This window comes from Antrostomus carolinensis, unplaced genomic scaffold, assembly GCF_000700745.2.
Source record: "Antrostomus carolinensis isolate BGI_N321 unplaced genomic scaffold, ASM70074v2 scaffold13239, whole genome shotgun sequence".
NCBI classification, from domain to species: domain Eukaryota; kingdom Metazoa; phylum Chordata; class Aves; order Caprimulgiformes; family Caprimulgidae; genus Antrostomus; species Antrostomus carolinensis.
The window spans coordinates 14,688-34,126 of NW_010337967.1; the positions used below are offsets into that span (position 1 = coordinate 14,688).

The following is a 19,439-nucleotide window of genomic DNA, read 5'->3' on the forward strand; positions in this document are numbered from 1 at the left end:
CTCTGAAAAACATTAATCATAATGAACTGGTGAATGAAATTGAACTTTTCTCATGATGTTGAGTGGGAATGGGATTGATTCCTTGACACAGCAGCTTGAGCATACAACAGCAAGGCATATTGAGCAACGATTCCCTGTGGAGTTAATTCTGATGCTCCTTTTCAGGCAATTAAAGGATATTTAAATATAAAGGAAAAACAGAATCTTTTTTTGTATGCATAGATCTTTGGGAGCTTCCTTTTGTGCATCACTTGTTAGGTGGCAGTAATGTGCTCAGCACTTTACAAAGTCACAAAAATAAGTTCTCAGCCTTCTCTTGAAGGGATAGCAACTTCAAAGATTGGGTGACCTGAGGGAGAGAGGTAGCTTAGGAAGAAAAAGTTATCTCTATTTCTATGTCTTTCTTCAGCTATGGTACTCGTTACTGTTAGAAGTAAGAGGATTCTTCATAGGTACTGGAAGCTATTCTCAAATGCAGTAGCACAAGTGAAAGAAGAAAAACCTTTTGTTTTCTGGCAGATTGTACATATAAAGGCTGCAGTGTGCTAGTCAATACATCTGGGTTTAATTTTTGATATACATGAATATTAGATCAGTACAGATAATAAGATTCTGTTGCAAAATTTGAGACTTTTAAGGGTGTTTTGAGCCTTTACTTATAGTATTTAATAATGAGACAGGCTTAAAACAAACTGTACTCCCTCAGAGCTGTTTACTTCTATCTTCTGAGGTCCTAAGCAGCTGTTTTACCATTCCTCAAAGGTTGGGATACAATGTTCTGTATTTTGTCATTAGGACATGTTTGCTTTATGCATTAATTTGTAATAATGATTTTTGCTTTAGAGGTGGTGTTGTCTTAGGTGTCGTAGAAATTGAGTTACTAAAGCATCCTTGATATACAGTCTGCTTATTTTTTTTCTATATAATATATTTATATATATAATAACATCTATATACACATTTATGAAAATGTTCCTGTTCTTTGGATGATTATATCTGTAACTCTTCTCTTTGCACAGGTCTGAAAGCAGTGCCATTCTTCAGGGTCAGATGAATATCCTCTTCATTTTTCTGTCTTGTGCACACTCTTTGAGTTTGTTGTTATTGCGGCACCCTTTATTTTTCTTGTTCCATTCCTGTAGCCTTTCACACTGCTTTGTCTATGGTCTGACTCTCTTGTTGATGTAGCAAGTGTACCCTTTGTATTCAATAGGGGTGTTTAAATTTTTTTTATCCCAACACTATTTTTAGGTAGTACGGGGTGGAAAACGTGGCCACATCTTCAAGAAAAATTTGTAGGCTTCAGGTTTTATTTTCATTTTGATTGGAACAAACCAAATATACCCAAGATTTGTTTTTACACCTGAAAAATTAAAAAGATGATCAGGCTAGCCCCAGAAGATCAGATTGTTGCAGTTTTACTTAGTCAAGCCAGTCTCATCTTTTTGTAAATAAAGAAATTTTAAATGAAGAGTGTGTATGGCAGATTATTTAATAAATGAGGCTGAAATTCTTGTCCCGGTTTTGTTTTACTTGATTAAGCTATGAGGTGAGTTTTTAGGTGAATGCATTCAGCGTTGACAGAGGGTATTGGGGGCAAGTGTTAGGAGCCAGGTTTGGTTATGTTTAGCTTAGGAACAATAACGTGTTTGTGCAATCACCCAGGTTTGATGAGATCAGAGAGATTTTGTTTCTGTTTCCTCAGTACCAAGTAGGCAGATGTGAATGGGATTTTCCAAGCGGGTTCTGAGAATAACCTAAGTTTATCATGGAATGTTTCCTAAATTTTGACCAGCCACTCAGGTTTCTATTGCATCTGGCTCTCAGAAAGATGCAGCTCTTAGTAAAAGAAGGTGGCTTCAGAGCTGCTGGGCAGTGTGGTCAGTTGGAGCCACAGCAATCTTATAATGATTGTAAGGCACATACACAGTGATAGCCTAGCACCTTCTAATACAGGTGCCTCTTTGATCTGTTTTGTTATTACAAAAATAAAGTTACACTATTATGTCTATTTTGTTAAGTATTAATGTCATTTATTTTAGTGCCAGGGTTTTGCTTTGCTTTTTCAGTACGTTCTTCAACCTATAGAGAGGTGGTAATGCCTGTGTGTCTTCTGATGGTCCTGCAGATGAGATGGGAACCTCTTGTTCTACACGCTTGTTAAACAACTGTGCATGGAGATTGTAATTTTGTGATTAATCATGCTTAAACCAGACTTGTGATGCATGTTTTGTATGTGGCATGGATGTATTTGCTTTGCAAGATTATAATGGGAGATCATGCTTCAAAAACATCCTTTATTTGAGTTAAAGTATTTTTTAAACAAGATACTGAAATGCATTTGTGCCCTTTATGTGGAAATGCCCGTGCTTGTCTCTAGAGGTGGACACAAATGCAATTGGCCTTGCAAGTATGCATGCCCTTATACAGGAATATGCAAGACAAAATAGGTTTGCATTGTTTGCAGGTGCATTCTGAGACGCTGATTATAGACTTGACACTTAATGTAATGCACTGATTACCTTGGGGTCCAATCATGTAAAGATTTACAGCTGAGGATTGTACCGACCACTGTGAGGAATCCCACTGACTGTGATTTTGTAAGAACTCTCTGTGCAAGAGAGAAGTAAAATTTGGCATTGTGGAGCAAACACTCCAGATGATCTCTAATGTAGTCTCCAAAAGCTGACAGAAGCTGCAAAAATGGCGTTGGCAAGTTTCTAAACTTCTGTCTAAGAGAGATTTTTTTCTCTGTTTTGATAGAAATTACATGCCTTAGTTTTGTCTCTTTCAAGGCAGTGATGGATAAATTTCTGAAATACGAAAAAGCTGGGGGAAGCCTGAAGCTATACAAGTTTTCTTTTTTCCTTCTTCAGCGTGTTGTAAAAACAGTATAAATGTTTGAGATAATAAAGGAAGGTATGCCAAGGAAAAATCTCTTGTTCTCTAACTGTGTCTGTTTAACATGTAATCATTCTGGTGATGGAGTGTTATGACTATGAAGGTAACATTGATACTTGTCGATAACGCTAATTTTTAGCTTTTGTTATTTTTTTCAAAGGGCTAGACATGAAGAAACTCAGCTTTGGCATGAAAATGAACGTAAACTTTTGAGGTCCACCTACCAGGAGAGGATGCAGGTTTCGGCCACCAAACGAAACCAACTTTTTCAAGAAAAGAAATGGTTACAGGTAACACTGCAGAATTGTGTATTAGAACCAGTGCTGTGTGGGGAAAAGCTTGTAAGCTGTCACACAGAATTAAATAAATTTATAGTAATAGTGACTTTGCTTCTGTGCAGCAATTAGAGCCTTGGCTGTAGTCCAGTTGATAATCTTAAGTGATGATTGGAGATGGCAGCCACAGGAATTGTGTTAATCTCATTACAGAGAAGCAGAACTGGAAGGCTCGGTGCCTTGTGTGTGTGCTCTGACTTTCCTCATTACCTTTTTAAGTGTTCTCTTTATGTTCTAATTTGACATTTTAATATTTCACTTATCTTCAGAAGTTTTTATTTGAAGACAAAAAGTTTTGAAGGAAGCAATCTTTCATCCATTTCTGATTAGAATTGACTATAAATACATGATTTACCAGCTTTTGTTCCTGAAAGATGATTGATGCATTTCACAAGGATGAAGGAATTGTCACAGAGCAGTCTGCATTTGCCAACAATAACTACACTGACACGTGATGTCACAATGTGGTAATTTGGCAAATGGAATGTTTTCATGATGGCTTCTGTCCAAGTTTAAATCTGCAAGCCTTTTAAGCAAAATCTAGCTCTTTCTTTTTACTGTCCTTCAAAAATCTCAGTTTACTATCTAGTGCAAGTCTTTGTTCCATCTCCTTTTAAACCTTGACAGTGACACTCGGGAATGTGACATCTTAGAAAGCTAGAAGATCTAGTTTTCTTTTTTTCTATGGTCTTGTCTTGAAATCTCATTATTTTTGATACTTTTATTCCTTGGGTGAATCCTATAGTATAATAATCTGGGTGTCTGTATACACCTAAATATATGTGTATATATATGTATAAACCAGAAAGAAAATGAGAAAAGCGTCTTACAGGGCCATTGCAAAACATTACTTAAATGAAGAAATGTCTTTTCTATCCTAGTCATTCACCTTTTTGTATTGTTTGGATTTATTTCATCCACATATAAGAGGAGACATAGTGTAGTTCAACATTATCAGTGTCCAGAAAACTATTTTTGATAATCTAGACAATCCAGACAGTCACCTCAAGCTATTCATCTCAAAACTGCTGTACTTAGGGCTCTGTGTCAGCTAAGGGAAAAGTTAGCCACATTGTCATACAGGTTTACTATTTATGACAATTTAATCAAAATTATCATGAATCTGAAGTTCTGGAGAAGGCTGACCTGTGATGTTTGGTGGCTCCCAGCATCCCATAGGGATTGCTCCTGCCCAAAATCTCACATGACCTGAAATTGTTAGTCTTTTTTTTTGTTTTGTTTGCTTTTTGTTTCCTTTTCCTTAGCCCTACTTTACTTTCCTTTTCTTTCTACCCTCTCTCCTATTGGTTCTGCATTTTTCTTCCAGGATTTGAGAGTCTGTGGCAGTATCTAAAATTTACATATTAATGTTTCTGCTGCAATCTGTACTTCATGGAGAACATCAGCCCTTAAGTGAAGCTGAAGGTTTACAATCAGTAGTGATTTGCTGTTGTCTTAGAAATCTCAGTTTAAACTCAAATCAACAAAGTAAAACTCCAGCGTATGTTTAGTGAGCCAAATATCATCTTGTGCTGAGACTTTCAGTCCTTTTTATCTGTCCCTGGAGGCTGACCAAGAGCACATTAAAGGCGACTTGGCATTTCTGGAAAAGAACGTGCGAGAATTCCAGTTTACTGACTCTAAAGTTTCCATTCTCCCAAGAATGCCTGTGAACTATTCCCAAGCAGAACAGCTTTCTCTCTGTGAATGCAGATTGTGTGCTTCTGGTATCTATTTATGTTGTAAAAACATTTCAGTGTTTGTAAAACCAAATTCTGTTCATCTCCCTTTCTGTTCCCATGTAGGTTGCTTATTGCGGTGATTGCAATTACTACGTTTTCAAAGAATATGAAGGTCTTTGTATTAAGTAGAGCGTATTAAGATTTTGGCAGTATTCCCAAACCAGTAACACAGAGACAGAATTGTCCTTTGTGCACACTAAAAGCCTGATTTGAGACTGAAAGAAATGAAACCGATGTTTTTGGCCTGCTGACCTTTTTGTCCTTGACAAATGCATGTGGGTTGAGACATGGGCTGCTCTGTTCTCTTGTCGCTAAATCTAAAACCAAAAAGGGAGGAAAATAATTGATTAATCTAGTGTGTGGCACTAATGTAAGTTGAAATTTTTGAGCCAGTCAACCTTTCAACATGCAAGGACTGTTTCTTGTTTTAAGTGATACTCAGGGAGCTTGTTGCAGTGCAGCAAACCAGAAAACATGTCTATTGATGAAACAAGCACTAGTGAACTAAACTTCACTTAAATTGCATTGAAAACATTAAAAGAATGTTAAGCTTTCAAAGTGAAGCACTCAGAAAGCAAAGAAATGCCGAAGTCAGTTATCTGTGCATAGTATGTATGTTTTATAAGAGTCTTTAATTATATGAGCATGCCTTTTTTTCCCAGATTCCTGGGATTGCTGAAGATGGAAAGTGCTTGTTCAGATATTCAGAATACCAGTTTATCTTCATTACTCAGTATTTGGCCCCAGAACCCTTTTTATAGTATGCCACTCAAACCCTCTTTTGGATGGTCTCCTTTTCCAACATTAATCAACTTGGCATCTGAGTGTTTCAAAATCACTTGATTTTATCTCCATAACATTGCTTTGGGTAAAGAGGTGTTCTTATTGCTATTCTAGAGATACAGAATGAATACGTGAATTACCAGAAAAAGCCATGTGGTTGTTTCTAATGTCAGTTTTGTAATGCTTAGTTACATACCTGAAAAAGATGTTTTGTTTTGTTTTTGATTTTTCTTTTTTTTGCTGGGTGGAGTATCCTCAGAGCATGGAATTGAGCTTTGGTTTCTGTTGAGAGTCTGTAGATAGCACTTCAGAGGCCCCTCTTGTTGGTTATATGGAAAATGGTGAACCTTCAGTCTGTGACTGTGTGTGGAGATAGCAGTTTAAGTGGCTTGCAGAGTTTCACAGGGACTGTAACAAATGTAGGAAGAGAATCAGATTCTCCAGTATGACATTTTTTTTTACTCACTTTTCAAATTCTGGGACAAATGAGCCAAGGGCCATATATTAAATAACTTTATTATCGCAGCAACCCAGACTCCTTCTTGAAGTGCTCCTTCCTTGTTGCAAAGTATTTGTTGGGTTTTCAAGGAAAAATTGCGTTGTGCTGTTGCAAGAAACATCAGTATCATAGTGTACGAGATTTGAATTTCTGTCAAGAAAAGTGCAACTGAGGTTGAAGCTGTGGTCATTTTAAGTCAACGGAGGGATTTTTTGCTTTTATTAAAATTAAATATTAATAATCAAAAGGACTGGCTACACAGTTTGTGATTCACCACTTACATCCTGTGCCTGATGTTGAATTGGAAGCCTAGAGGAACCATTGCAGGGATATTCTGCAGGAGGACAGGTAGATGGTTGATCACTTTAGCTGCCAATCTGTAGCAAGATTCTGTTGTCATGGTTGAACTAAGATTTTGGGGTTTTTTTGAGAAGGTTTTAACTTGGGAAATACCCATGTATTTTAAAGGTAAAAGGTGACTGATTGTGTTGGAAGAGGAACCTGAAATTTGCTGTTGACATGGAGGTGGGGAGTTTTGGACTGTGGAAGTACTGGAGTTTCTAAATACCAGAGATTTAAGAATTATTGTGTGTCAACAAAAGAATGTCTTCTCACTTATTGTTGTGCTAAATTGGACAACCTTAATTCATGCTACTTCTGAGACTTACATTGCATTTTTCTAGGGGCAGAAGGGTTTCTTTAACAGAGTTCATAGTAAACTCAGGTTTCTGTTCTATGCAGAAAGAAATTGAAGACCTCCGAGCAAGACTGGCCATATTAGAAGCGAAAGATCAACAGCTAAGAAGAGAAATTGAAGAACAAGATAGGCTTATTCGGTCACAGGACTGTGAACTCACTGCTTTACTTGGCTGCATTTCTTTGAGAGAGCTACAGGAAATAAGCAAGGCTGTGGATGACACTTTAGCATCTTCCTATCAAATTCCATTCATTCTAGATCTTCCTGGGACAATAAAGAGGTATTTAAATTTCAGTATGCTGGCAGTGATGTGGAGTCTTGTATCTTCCCAATGTACTGTTGAATTGTCTGTCAGTTGTTTTCTTCGTCATTGTGCCAACTAATTAGCTGGATTCTGACGCTAAAATTTGCTAAGAACAGATGCTGAAGTACTAATATTAATATACTTCAGGGAGGAAGGCTGTAGTTATTTGAAGGTCTTGCACTTAATGTTTTTTTATGGTAAAGAGCCACCTACAGAAAGCATATGTATCAATCAACTGTCAATACCCATCATCAGTTTAAACTATTTCTTGTTAAATGGTGGAATTTTTGCCCCAGCTTAGTAATGCAGTAATTACAACATATTTCTCACAGCCTGAAAATGTGTACTAGGTACCATACAAATAAGTATTAAAGATGCTTCTTGCTTCAGTGAACTACCAATCATAATAAAGTCCAATGTGATGAGTTTTAGGCTCAGACAGTGGACTCGAGGTAGTGGGGGAAGGGATATTACAGCATGAAGACTTTGGGACACCTACAGTTAAGTGCACAGTGCATGGTTCCTTTAAATGGAAAAGTAGCTACTCTTGGTAACCTTTTCGAAATAGCCTCATCTTTATTTATAAAAGCAATAGAAGTGCTTCAGGGCCTAAACAGTACTGGCAATCAGTGGGATGTTGTTAATGGAACTTTGAAAGCGTTACCACTGCTGTGTCACCAGGACAAAATAAAATTCCTGTTTATCCTAACTTGCGTTTCTTACAGATAAGCAATAACTATGTTGCTTGCAATTTTTTTCCTCCTGTCATGTTTATTTGATTTAGTTTGGTTATATTAACATTCATGAGAAATTACTGCTCATGTGTGCTAAATTTTTTTTAAGTCAGCAGAACATTTTGTAGAGGACATACTCCTCTCTTTGGGCTTTATTTAAAATTGCTAATGGCAATGATGTAGATGCCCACCTGTGGCATGATCATGTGGAAGCTGGAGTCCTTGGTTCAGAATGTGGAAGCTCTGCATTTAGGTCCTCTGCAGGATGTCTGGATTGGAACCTACAGCCTCAAAGCAAGCTCTTATCTGCCAAGGATTTCTGTGTCCTGGCAGGTAGTGTGTTCCATCCCAGTCTGTATGCTGGCCCTTAATATATCTGGGAATGCAAAAGCAGAAATCTAGCACAAGGCCAGAAAGCTAACAGGCAAGAGGAGTTCTGACTCTGGGAGAGTGAAAGAGGAAAGGATTAATGGTTAGAGCACTCAGCTAAGATGAGAGAGGGACCTGGTCATCACAGTTGTTGAGGGAGTTGGCAACTCTCCATTGATGAAGTGCTAGATTTTTTTTCCCCCAACTTAAAAGCAAAGTGAGCTAGAGGAACAAGGAACAACCTGACTGATGCAGCCTTTCAGAAAAGCAAGGTACCACTCACTGCCTATTCAGCAGCTATTCTACTCTCTGTAGGAGATGGTGGCGCTGAATTAAAAACACGTTATATGTGTTTTCTCTACATGATTGTGGCTTCCTGGTCTGGTAAATCCCATTCAAAATCTACCCAAGTGTTGTATATGCTGTGCCTGCTGCTCTATTGAAAAATGAAAAGCTGCCTTGGGAGCACAGACTGAAATCTCCAGACCATCAGTGTGACTCAACCACTTGACTTTATCATGTGGCCCCTTCATTGCCTTTGGTTCTCAAATCTCTTCCCCAAACCACTTGCTATTTTAGGTGGCTGAAAGCATCCCAGAGCTGCGCTTGTGTGGTGGTCAGCAGGCACGTTTCCAGCATGGGTTGTCTGCCACTTCTTGCTTTCAGGGCAGGCCATATATCCCCTCAGAAGGGCTGAGGGGAAGAATATTCTCCTTCAATGGTTGTGGTTAATTAATAATGAGAGTTAGGCTCACTATTAAACTGAACAGAGTGGTGGTTGTCTTCCTTTAAAGCTTTACAGTCCATCATATCTCGATTACAGTGATCTTATGTCTGCATCCAGTCATGCTCAGTTCTCTCTTTCTGTAAGATGAAAAATTAACAAGCAGATAGTAAGACATCTGGTGTGGATATACTTCCTGTATGCTTGTGGGCATCCCCTGCATTGTCATACAATTATAGATTAATTTAGGAGGTCATCTTGTCAAACCCCTGCTCAAAGCAGGGCCACAATTTCCGAGAGATCAGGTCACTTAGGGCCCCATCTGTCTGAGTTTTGCGTCTCTCTAAGGACGGAGATTTTGCAGCCTTGCTAGGCAGCCTGCATTTCACCACCCTTGCTGTCATCTTTTTCGTCTAATATCTAGCCAGAATTTCCCTCGTTGCAACTTGCATTGGCTTATCCTCAATTAGTGCTTGTCGTGAAAGGCAATTGTATATTAGGCAACAGGTTAAAATACTTGACAAAGCCAGTTCAGCATATTAGTTTTAAATTCCAAAGTCTTGGGATATTTAATGTGAAAGAGATTTTTCTGGAAATGTATACTTTATTTTATGAATCACTGAAGAGGAAAAAAAAATTAAAGTCTTATAAAGCTAGGACTACCTGTGTGAGAAATAAAACTATTACTCATGCATATATACTGAAGATCTTTATGTAGAAAGTCCTTCAGTGTTTATGGACTGTAAATGACAAGTTCCTGGGTACTGGGCTGTGAGATACTATGTATTTGTTCTAACTGCATTATGCTAGTCAGTAAAGTTCTGCTATGCTGTGCTTTTGCATAATTATTTGTTGGGTACATGAATTGAATTCAACACTGGAATAACACAGGGCTGATGTGGAGCATCTCTTAAGACAATCTGTGCTATAATGAATCATATTGAGTGTCTTGCAGCTCACTATAAAATACAAATTATTTTGCTTTTTTTGATTTAAACGCTATTAAATAGCAACTTATTAAAACAAACTTCAGGGAATGTGAGAGAACATCTTAAATGAAGAATAATTACCCAGGTAGAAGCAGGCAGAAGCGAGAGAGCAAGTCAGTGTAAGGTTGGGCTGAGCATTGTTTCTAAGCTTATTTTTCTTGTCAAACATTATTATTTTCAGGAAGATTAATAATCCTTTGTTTTGTCTTGTTTATCTTTGGTATGCGGTGGACTTTTAGAAAACAAAAAGCTTTTGTCAGTAACTGTAGCATGCTTTGAGCTTGAAGAATTGATAAATGTTAGACACGTTACCCTGGGCCCCTTCTTGAGGGCTGTTGGAAGCAGAGGTTAAAACCTGGACGGTTAAGGTGCAAACAAATATGTTAGTTTGTGTCTTGACAGGGATTCTCATTGAGATTGAGACCACAAAATGTGGTCATTTTGCTGAGCCAGGCCTAATTGCTTTTGGTAAACTGAAGGATGTAATTATTATTATAAAACAAGGAAATTGCAGTTCAAAAATCCTGCTTGCATGGGGTTGCATAGAGTTGTGTTTAAAAGGTGGGAGCAGCTGGTGGTGCGTGCACCACGATGCATGCCTGTGTTTTAACTAAAGATGACATTGAAATTGGAGGAAAATAGGTCCGAGTGTTTCAGCATGAAGGACTTTTTCCTGGAGACTGCAAAGGGTAACAAAATATGTAATTTCTTTGTCCTCTACTGAAGAGGACACCATTTCAGAAATACATGTTTTTAACTAGTGTAACCTGAATCTTCTAATTATAAAATAAGACCATGTTAATTGTTTGGCTTAGTCTCTTCAGTACTTGTCGTTTCCTTTTTTTGTTTCTTTTCATTTCACAATGAAAACTGGGGAAGTCTGTTATACTTCTGTTCATATTTAGTTTCATTTAGCATTTTCCCTTTTGTTTTTATCCATATCTACAGGTGCATATGACTGTACAGCATGTTATCCTTAAAATAAATTGCACAGTTCCATCTGGACTGTTGTCTGGGTGCTGAGTGATGGTTGAAAGGAAGAAATTAAATTAAATATCTTTCAAAATATTTGAATACTCTTCTTCCACTCTTCTCATGGAACAATTTTTAATTAGTAGGAATTTGTTCCACAGTGGATGTGTGGGATCTTCTGAAGATAGGGAAATTCTCTATTCTGTATATTAGTGATTATAGTACTGTCATGGCCAGTGGCGCAAGGAACTGAACTTGAAGTTTTATGCAACCAGCTCACTCTGCTTTAGTGATGCCTGGAGCTCATCTGACAAAGATTAATTCAAAGTGAAATACAAATGCTCAGGGGGTTGAAAACCTTATTAGTTGGAATATACTCAAAGCATTCAGCAACTTCAATTGAGGCCAAAGCCTGATAAAGCCAAAAAAGGTGAGGTTTTTTTAAAGATGTTGATTTACTTGGGAGAAGTTGGAAAAAAAAAACTTATACATAGTTTCACATATTAACTTAGGAAAATGCCATTCAGAATGGGCTGTTGTGTGCTGTCATTGGGAGACACCTTTTGTAGTTCTTCAAAGTATATGAATTTTCTAGTCAAATTAGTGGTTAGCAAGCAACATGAAATTACTGAAGTCTGAATGCAGCCATGTTTATTCACATCAGCCTTTTAACAAAAATCTTAGCTTTAAGGAATTGTATTTAGAAGACACAAAACAAATTGCACCCTCTCCTTTCAAAAAGATATCTGTTGTTTGCTAGACAACATGTAGTCTATCCAGGAAAGTCCTTTTTAAATATGTGGTTTGAGGTTTTCTTTGACTATGTAAAGAATATCCTCTGGGAATAGAAGTGTAGTGCAAATACAAAGAGCAGAGGGATGAAATGGTTTTGTAGCATCAAAACGTTTCTGCTACAGTGCACAGGCAGCTAATGCTCCTGACTGTTTGCTGGGCCTGTGTGTGGGACAGCAGAGAACTGGACTGTACTTTTAATGCCAGATACTCTCTGCCAGTCTTTACTTCTGGGTTTTCTTCTTGGTTTTTTTGGGTTGCTTGGAACTTTGTTGTTGTTTGCATTTTTTCCTGATGTCACAGCCTTAATTACAAGTTGAAAGTGATGTTGGTAGGTAGGTTAGAGGCACAATAATCTAAACTTTTTTTTATGATTTTCCTGAATATTCTCAGGAAAGACTCCTGTGCTGTGTTATGAGTCAGACCATGAAGACCCTGATAGTCTAGTAGACCTCTAAGCACACTGCATCGTTATGTAACTTCTGGACTCAGTTGCTGCTGAGGAGGTTTTAGCTGGTCCTGGGACTGGCTTATACATGGAGCCATTTTCAGCAAGTCACTGTTGCTTTCACTTTCTCATGCGACTTAGTTTACTTCTGGGTCTTTCACTTGGAGAACAATTTTCACGTGCTGTATCATCATGTCTCTGCCCTCGGAGGGTGTCAGCAGTTCCATGGTGCTCCCTTGGCAGAAAAGCTTTCTGCCCTTCTGACTAGTCTTTTGCTCTCCTGCTGTCAGTTGTCGCTACCTGATAGCTACTTGCCTTCCCAGATACAGTTATATTTCACCGGTGGTGGTGTAAGCATATGTGTTTTCATGAAAAATTCTTGCTCCTGTTTTGGGTGAGAAGATAAAGCTTCTGGAATGCTTCCTCTGTACTGTTCCTTGCTTTGTATGGCAATCTTTCTTATTATTCTCCTTAAAAATATCTCTCTTACACCCACAACGTGCTATCTGTCCACATGGTATTGTTGTAAAATATCAGGGAAGAGATAATATTAGAAAGGAATGGAAATAAGTAAAATAGATAAGTGAGAGAAAAGAGCTTTTTCCTCTTTGTTTCCCTCTTATAAATGCACATGATGAAATCAGCATTTTGAGCTGTCAGATATGCAGGCAAAACAGGTAACTTGTGTAGTGGCCACCACAGCTAGGGCTTCATCACTGAGTGAAAGGAGTGAAGAAAAGAGAACTCTCAGTCACCTCACTAGTTCAGTTATTTTAGTTTTGCATGTCTGCAGCAATTGAAGAACAGTGTTTGCATATGAGATACACCATGTGAAGAAGTGCTGCACAGCCCCAGAAACTGTTCTCCTTGTTGTTCACTTCTGTCCCAGTCTGGGCGTGGGAATCTTCAAGGTTTCTGACAGTTTCAGTTTTCCTCCAAGGCCTTAATTTCAGTCAGTGATAAATCATCTTCCATGATATGAGGATGATGCACAGGTCACTTTGGTTATCTGCCTTACTGCCTTGACTTAGAGCCCTTTCATGATGCTCTGATTTTTAATTTTTTTTTTTTAAAGCTTAACACAGGATTTTAAAACTGTCTTTTGTGGTAGGAAACATGTCTCTGTCCATAGACAGAGATGAACCAAAATACAATTATGGGGTTCTTAAAATATAGCCAATACCACCGCTGCTACTATAGCTAGGTATAAAGAAGATGGTATGGTGCCCTGTTTTTTTAATTTGTAGTTCTTTTGATTAATGATCCATTGATCTGTTTTATTCTGTGTGCTACAGCTTCACAAAACCTGCAGCAGTGGCCTTGCAGCAGAGGAGCAGAGCCAGAGAGGACGTTCCCTGGGACCTGGGGAGGACTCTGCCATGGAAATTCCCAGGACTTGCTACCCTCAGAACGACTGGCCACACAGCCAACTTCCTCTGACACAAAGGGCTTTTTCAGGGGAAACTCCAAATTTTGTGTCAAATGTCATAACCCAACCCAGGCTTTGATAATAGGATTGTCTCATTTTCAGCTAGTCCCACAACTGGGTTTGTGTTTTGAGGGAGGCCATCGTCTCAGCTTTCTTGAAGTTGGCTGCAGGCTTTTGTGAGAGGCTAAGACAAGTCATAGGTGAAAGAAGAGGTCTGCCTCTTTCTTTGTCATCTGACTGATTAGGAGGCTCAGCTTTCTTTTTTAAGATAGATGTTTTCCTCTCCATTCTGTCTACCTAGGATTAATTTCATTCCTTTGTTCTCTGCCTAGGATTGAAGGGTAGACTCCTTGGGCAAGTGGCTTTGTTTCTTTTTTTCTCACTTGTGGGAGCAACTCTAGAAGAAACTGTACTGAAATCCTGGTATGCCATACAACATCTGTGCTTCAGCACAAGTAGTTAATTTGCTTCCTGCAAAGGTGCAAACCAAGTCATTGGAAAAGAGCTGCCAGAGTTTGTATTTGTGGCAGAGAACTTCTTGATCGAGTTGCCTGTGTCTGAGTTGAGTCCTTTGTTCTGTGGCTCAGCAGCTCATAGTGACTCTGATCCAACTGGGGCTGGTGCGGACCCCTGTTGTAGGGAGGGAAAAGGGCTTCTGCAAACTCTGCTTCTGCACTGTAGGCACTGGCCTTCCTTGGGAAGAACAGGAGGGGTTAGAAACACAGCAGGGAAAGGACAGAGCCACTGCTAGCAACCTGAAGTATTTTGGAGCAATCTTAGAGGCAGTTTTATGAAAGCATTATGAAAGGAAAAAGTCCCAGCGGAAGGATGAGTACCACCTGCGTAGTGTAATGAGGAATCTGGTTTTCCTTGCTGAGTATCTGGTTCCCTCACTTGCCTGAGCAGCATCCAGTGAGAGGTAGCAGCCTATAAAGTCCAGGCCACATATGTGCTGATTCCTCTGGCTATGCATGTGATAAGATTTATTTCTCTTTAGGGGAAAATGACCAGCTGTCCCAATCAATATGTGATACTGAATTCATGTGTATATAATAAAGAGAAACAGCTAACAACAATATCCAGGGACAGACCCTTTCAGTCAGTGAAGTACAATGGATGTTATTCTTAAGAGAATAGTTGCAGCTGCTGTAGGCAAGCTCTAGTTTTTGTGCACTCCAGATGGATGTAGCAGAAGAATGGGCATGTCTTGACATATCAGAAAATCTGAGGAAAGTAGATATGATGAACTGCTGCTGCAGATAGTTGTTTGATTGTGCCTTTGCTTTCAGTCTGATGCTCCTGTTTCAGGTAGCAACTGGAGTAACAACTGCCACAACCACTCTGCAGCAGCAGCTGATGGGAGAGACTGGTGAGAAATGTAGCACCATGCGAATGGTTGGTTAAAACAGACAGCTAGTTTGGCTGTCTAGATGGTGTGTTTTAGGACCAGAAGATTTCTCAGTATATGGCAATGAAAATTCAGCTTGGTATCATCATTAAACATGCCAGCAGCATCCTCAAGTGACTGTGAACTGTTTTTTTATTGGAGTGATTTCATCTATAAAAACCAGCTACCATACTATGCAGACTGAGGTGCTGCCTCTGTCTTCTTATTGCAGGTATTAAAACCCAAAATATTATTATTAATCATTCTTACAAAAAATTGTGAAGTGTTATCTAATGCCCCGATTTTTCTGCAACCCTCCTGTAATTGGGGCTATTGTCTGGCAGCACTGCACAAATAAGGGTTGTCTCAGTTTAGAGTTCTTGTGTATGTAAGAGCTTCTGGGCAGGATGATGAGTTCTTATAGTCCACTTTGTATATCTCTTTGAGAGCTGACGAAGACAAGCGCATTCACCCAGCAACCCATGGGAACTGGGTCAATGGGAAACCTTACTGGTAAGTTGAGGTTATACAAAGACACTGGGAAAGTGTACTTCTAGTTCTGCCTATTGATAAATTCTGAGCAGGAGAGCACATGTATTGAAGCAATCCTTGACATAAAGCTGCAATGGAGAAAAACTGCTCTGCAAATGGTAGCTAGAAGAGCCAATTGCTAGAGCAAAATCAGCTCTCTGATGGTTCAGAATTTGGTGCATAATTTTGGGTTCTCATTCATATTCCTTGAAGAACTCTGCAGATTGAAATGTGCAGAAGGTCCAATGCTCCTGTACCTTGAAGTACATCTCTTGATAATTTTTGTCTCAGATCAGATTAATTTTTGAAGTTGGAAGCTTTCCAAGGTGAAACTTTGCATTATACTTCTAATTCAGGTGACTAGTCCTTGCAAGTGCCACAAATCTCATTTTCAGTATGAATTAAACACAACTTTTCTCTCCTTCTATTTAGTGTCAAAGTCCATGCCTCAAGAGCACCGACAGGTTTAGATAGAAAAATTGGATTTTCACTGCATCAGTTCAGCAGAAATGTTGTGTTTTTATCATTGTTTAACCAGCTGCTTTGTCTTACAGAAGTTTTCTGTGGGCTGCATTATCTAAGGGGAAATCAGAGTTTGTTTGGAAAACCCTGACTTATGTTTAAAGGATGATTTTGCTTCCCAACACGGAGATGTGCTACTGTGCTACAGTCTCATTGTCTGAAGTCCCATGGATCATTGCACGAAGATGAAAAGGAACTTAAGAGCTTGACTGAAAAATTGCTTTCTTGGTTTGATAATACCCAGATATGTAGCCCAGCCAGGTGTATGAACAGATCACATAGGATGAAAATCTCGTTATCCAGTGTCTTCCTTGATTAGGTAGAATCAAGCTTTGTGGTGGTGAATTTAAAAAGAAAACAGAAAGTACTTTTTTACCTTAGTGCTTTTAATGCAGTCTATCTCTGAATGTTCTAAATTGAGCAGAAGTATAGGACCAGCAACACCCTTGTAGGTCTTATCATGTGAAGTTTTTTACCAGAACATCTCTAAAAATGAATCTGTTGATTTTACTCAAGAAAACTTTGGGTACAAGTATGTTTTCTTATTTTTTCTTTTGGTTTTAGTTGTACATGTCTAGCTTAAACCTGTCTCTTGTTAAGTATAGTTTTGTTCAAAAGCTTTTTTTTCTGACTTGTCTTCAAAGCTTTCCGAGATATGCACATCAAGGGAACCATAAAAGTACAAGAAAGTTGCTGATTGATTGATTTGATTTTGTATTGTGGATTTCTTCCTTAAAGGCCCAGTGAAGTCTCTAGACCTAAGATTTTTTTTGTTGGACTTCTGTTGGATTTTTGCCTTGATATAGACTGTAGCAGATGTTTACACCAAATGTTCCCCGAGTAGCACTTCTGATTTATTTTGCAAAGGACTGGGCAAAAGTTTTTTTGGAAGGTCAGCTTCTGTTTGCTGTTAAAAGCAAGATGACAAGTGTAGGCCTTGGTTTATATATTTTCATCTTCTAAGAGAGTACAGCTTCTTATGATTTCAGAATCAGAGAAAGAATCATGTTAGAAGACTTAAAAGTTGGAAAAGTCATGCTCTCTGCAGGCTGTGACCATTAGAATGAGGTTATCCTTTGCAGGCAGTCTCATTACTCTGAGCCAAATTCAGACATACTATAAACTGTTTAAATTTGCTGATGGTAAAAAAAACCCCACAACTCTTTAATAATATTTTTTTCTAGGAGACAATCCATATTCATATGAATTGAGGATTCAACCCATCATTCTTTCTCATATGCCTACACTCTGAGTGTGGGCTTCTAGGCTGTTGCTCTTGAGTTAGAAACTCAAATATGGGTACTTTTAAATTGTCCTGACTTGTGCTTAGTTTTAAAGAAATTAAAGTGCTTTTTGCTTAAGCACTATATTGTGGTGTGGTGTGGAGCTAGAGAGTGAAATAACAGGATCTAGAATAATCTTTTAGGTGACAGTAACATGAGGAAGAATATTTGCTGTTAAAGGACGCCCTTTTGTCTTTCAGTCTTTTCAGATCAGAGATGTGTGCTTAGTTTCTGTATGAAAATAAGAATTTTCTGTACAGAATTTATTTATTTTACACTGGTACCATGTGTGTGATGTGTTCTATTGTGCAGTTCCGGAAACTGCATTCTGACTACATTTTTTTGTCATATATTTTTGTCATTAATACTGTAACTGTTTCTTTTTAACCAGTATGTATATTTATATATCATGAATGTAGAGAACAGCACAACTTGCCTTTTGCCCATTTTCATTCTTTGAATTTTTTCTTAGGAAGCAAAACATAAATGCACAATAGCCTGGTATGCAAAGGGAAGTATACTAGCAAAGTGGAAGGAAAGACGTTCAGAAACATGCCTTCCTTTAGTAGAAAGCCATTCTTCCCAGTATTGTGCTAGTCAGCCTTCCTCTGAACAAAACCACTTCCACAGTATCTGTGATTCCTGTATGTAAATCATAACTTTTTGGAGTATTCTTTAAAAAGCTTTTTAATATCTGTTATTTCATGACATTTAATGGCCTCTGCAGTCATGTGGGAAGCCTGTGATAGAGTGAGGAATGTGCGAACCAGAGCACTCGATTAACAGTCTTCCGTCTGTCCCCTATTGTGTTGAATTGGCTTGCTTTATGTTGCCAGCACACCATTCCTGATTATGAACATCATTGTCTCAGCAGGTTCCAACTGTGTTATTGTAATGCAACATACTCAGTACCTATTTTTCTTTAAGTTCACTAAAATGAGATACTTAAAAGGCACTGGCTTGCTTTAAGTATTCAGATCTTAAAATTTTTCCTGTGGTTTGTTATTACACACCAAGTCAGCCTCAGCTCCTGAATATGCAGCATTCCCACATCCTCCTGCAGTTCTCCAGCTGAAGTCCATGTTTTGCCAAGGTATTACTTCATTCATTATCCAGAAAGGGCAATTCCTCAGCTCCTGTTTTCCTGTTCTGGTCTAGCAATGACACCCTAGGATGTAGCAAGTCTACATTCCTTTTCTTCTCTCTTCATTATGGATCCCAACATGTGTAAATCCATCACGAGCCATTTAAATGATAGGCCTACATGGCCGTCTGCATAAATGAAGAAATTACACATGATGTGCAGATTGCTGTCAGTTCTGCAAGCGTTAAAACCCTTTATTTTCCTGCATTTAGTCAGTTAAATTTGCGTTAATTGAATTCTTGTCTTATACTAGTCCTTCCATCTGCTGGGTCAAGAACTTTGCTTTCTCTGTGATGGAGTTAGCTTATATTGAATTTGAGAAGTAACTTCTAAATGGTCCTTATAATAGATTGCAGAGACTGTGGGGACAAGCAGTCAAATTCTTGATTAGCTGTTCTGCCAGAGAAGAATAGCAATGAGTCAAAACTATGGACGTCTCCCCAGGCAAGAATTTAGTGTTATTCCAAGGAACTCTTTCTAAAGCCATTTTCTCTGGTAGTAATAAGTAAAGCAACTTTTAAGTTAAGATAGAATACCCCTCTTAAAATGAAATATATGATGCTCCAGGGTGGTGGTATAAGAAAATACTGTTTCTGGTTCGAGTCACCTGTAACAGATCATGGCTGTTAAAGCCCTTTGTTGGTAGAATGAATTGGTATTGACTACCTGATTTCTCTTGCGGGTCATTAGCTTGTCAGTTAATTGCAAAGCTTCTGAGGGGCTTCTCCGTGAGGGTGTTTTGTGGTAGAAGAAAAAACAACCGAGGAATAAACGTATTTAAAAGCTGTTTGTAGTTAGTAACTGTGGCTGGTTTGTACACGGTTTTGATTGCTGCGTGTGAATTGTGTGATGGG

The 19,439-nt window shown here is 38.5% G+C and overlaps 1 protein-coding gene across 1 annotated transcript in view; it reads left to right on the plus strand.

The window, feature by feature from the left end:
* Nucleotides 1–19,439, plus strand: part of DISC1 (DISC1 scaffold protein) — a gene marked incomplete at both ends in the record, with an annotated part of 133,675 nt that overhangs the window by 352 nt on the left and 113,884 nt on the right. The window contains 2 exons of the mRNA XM_029086837.1: nucleotides 3,068–3,191; nucleotides 7,002–7,237. Coding sequence (XP_028942670.1) covers nucleotides 3,068–3,191; nucleotides 7,002–7,237 — 360 coding nt within the window. The remainder of the gene's footprint in view (nucleotides 1–3,067; nucleotides 3,192–7,001; nucleotides 7,238–19,439) is intronic.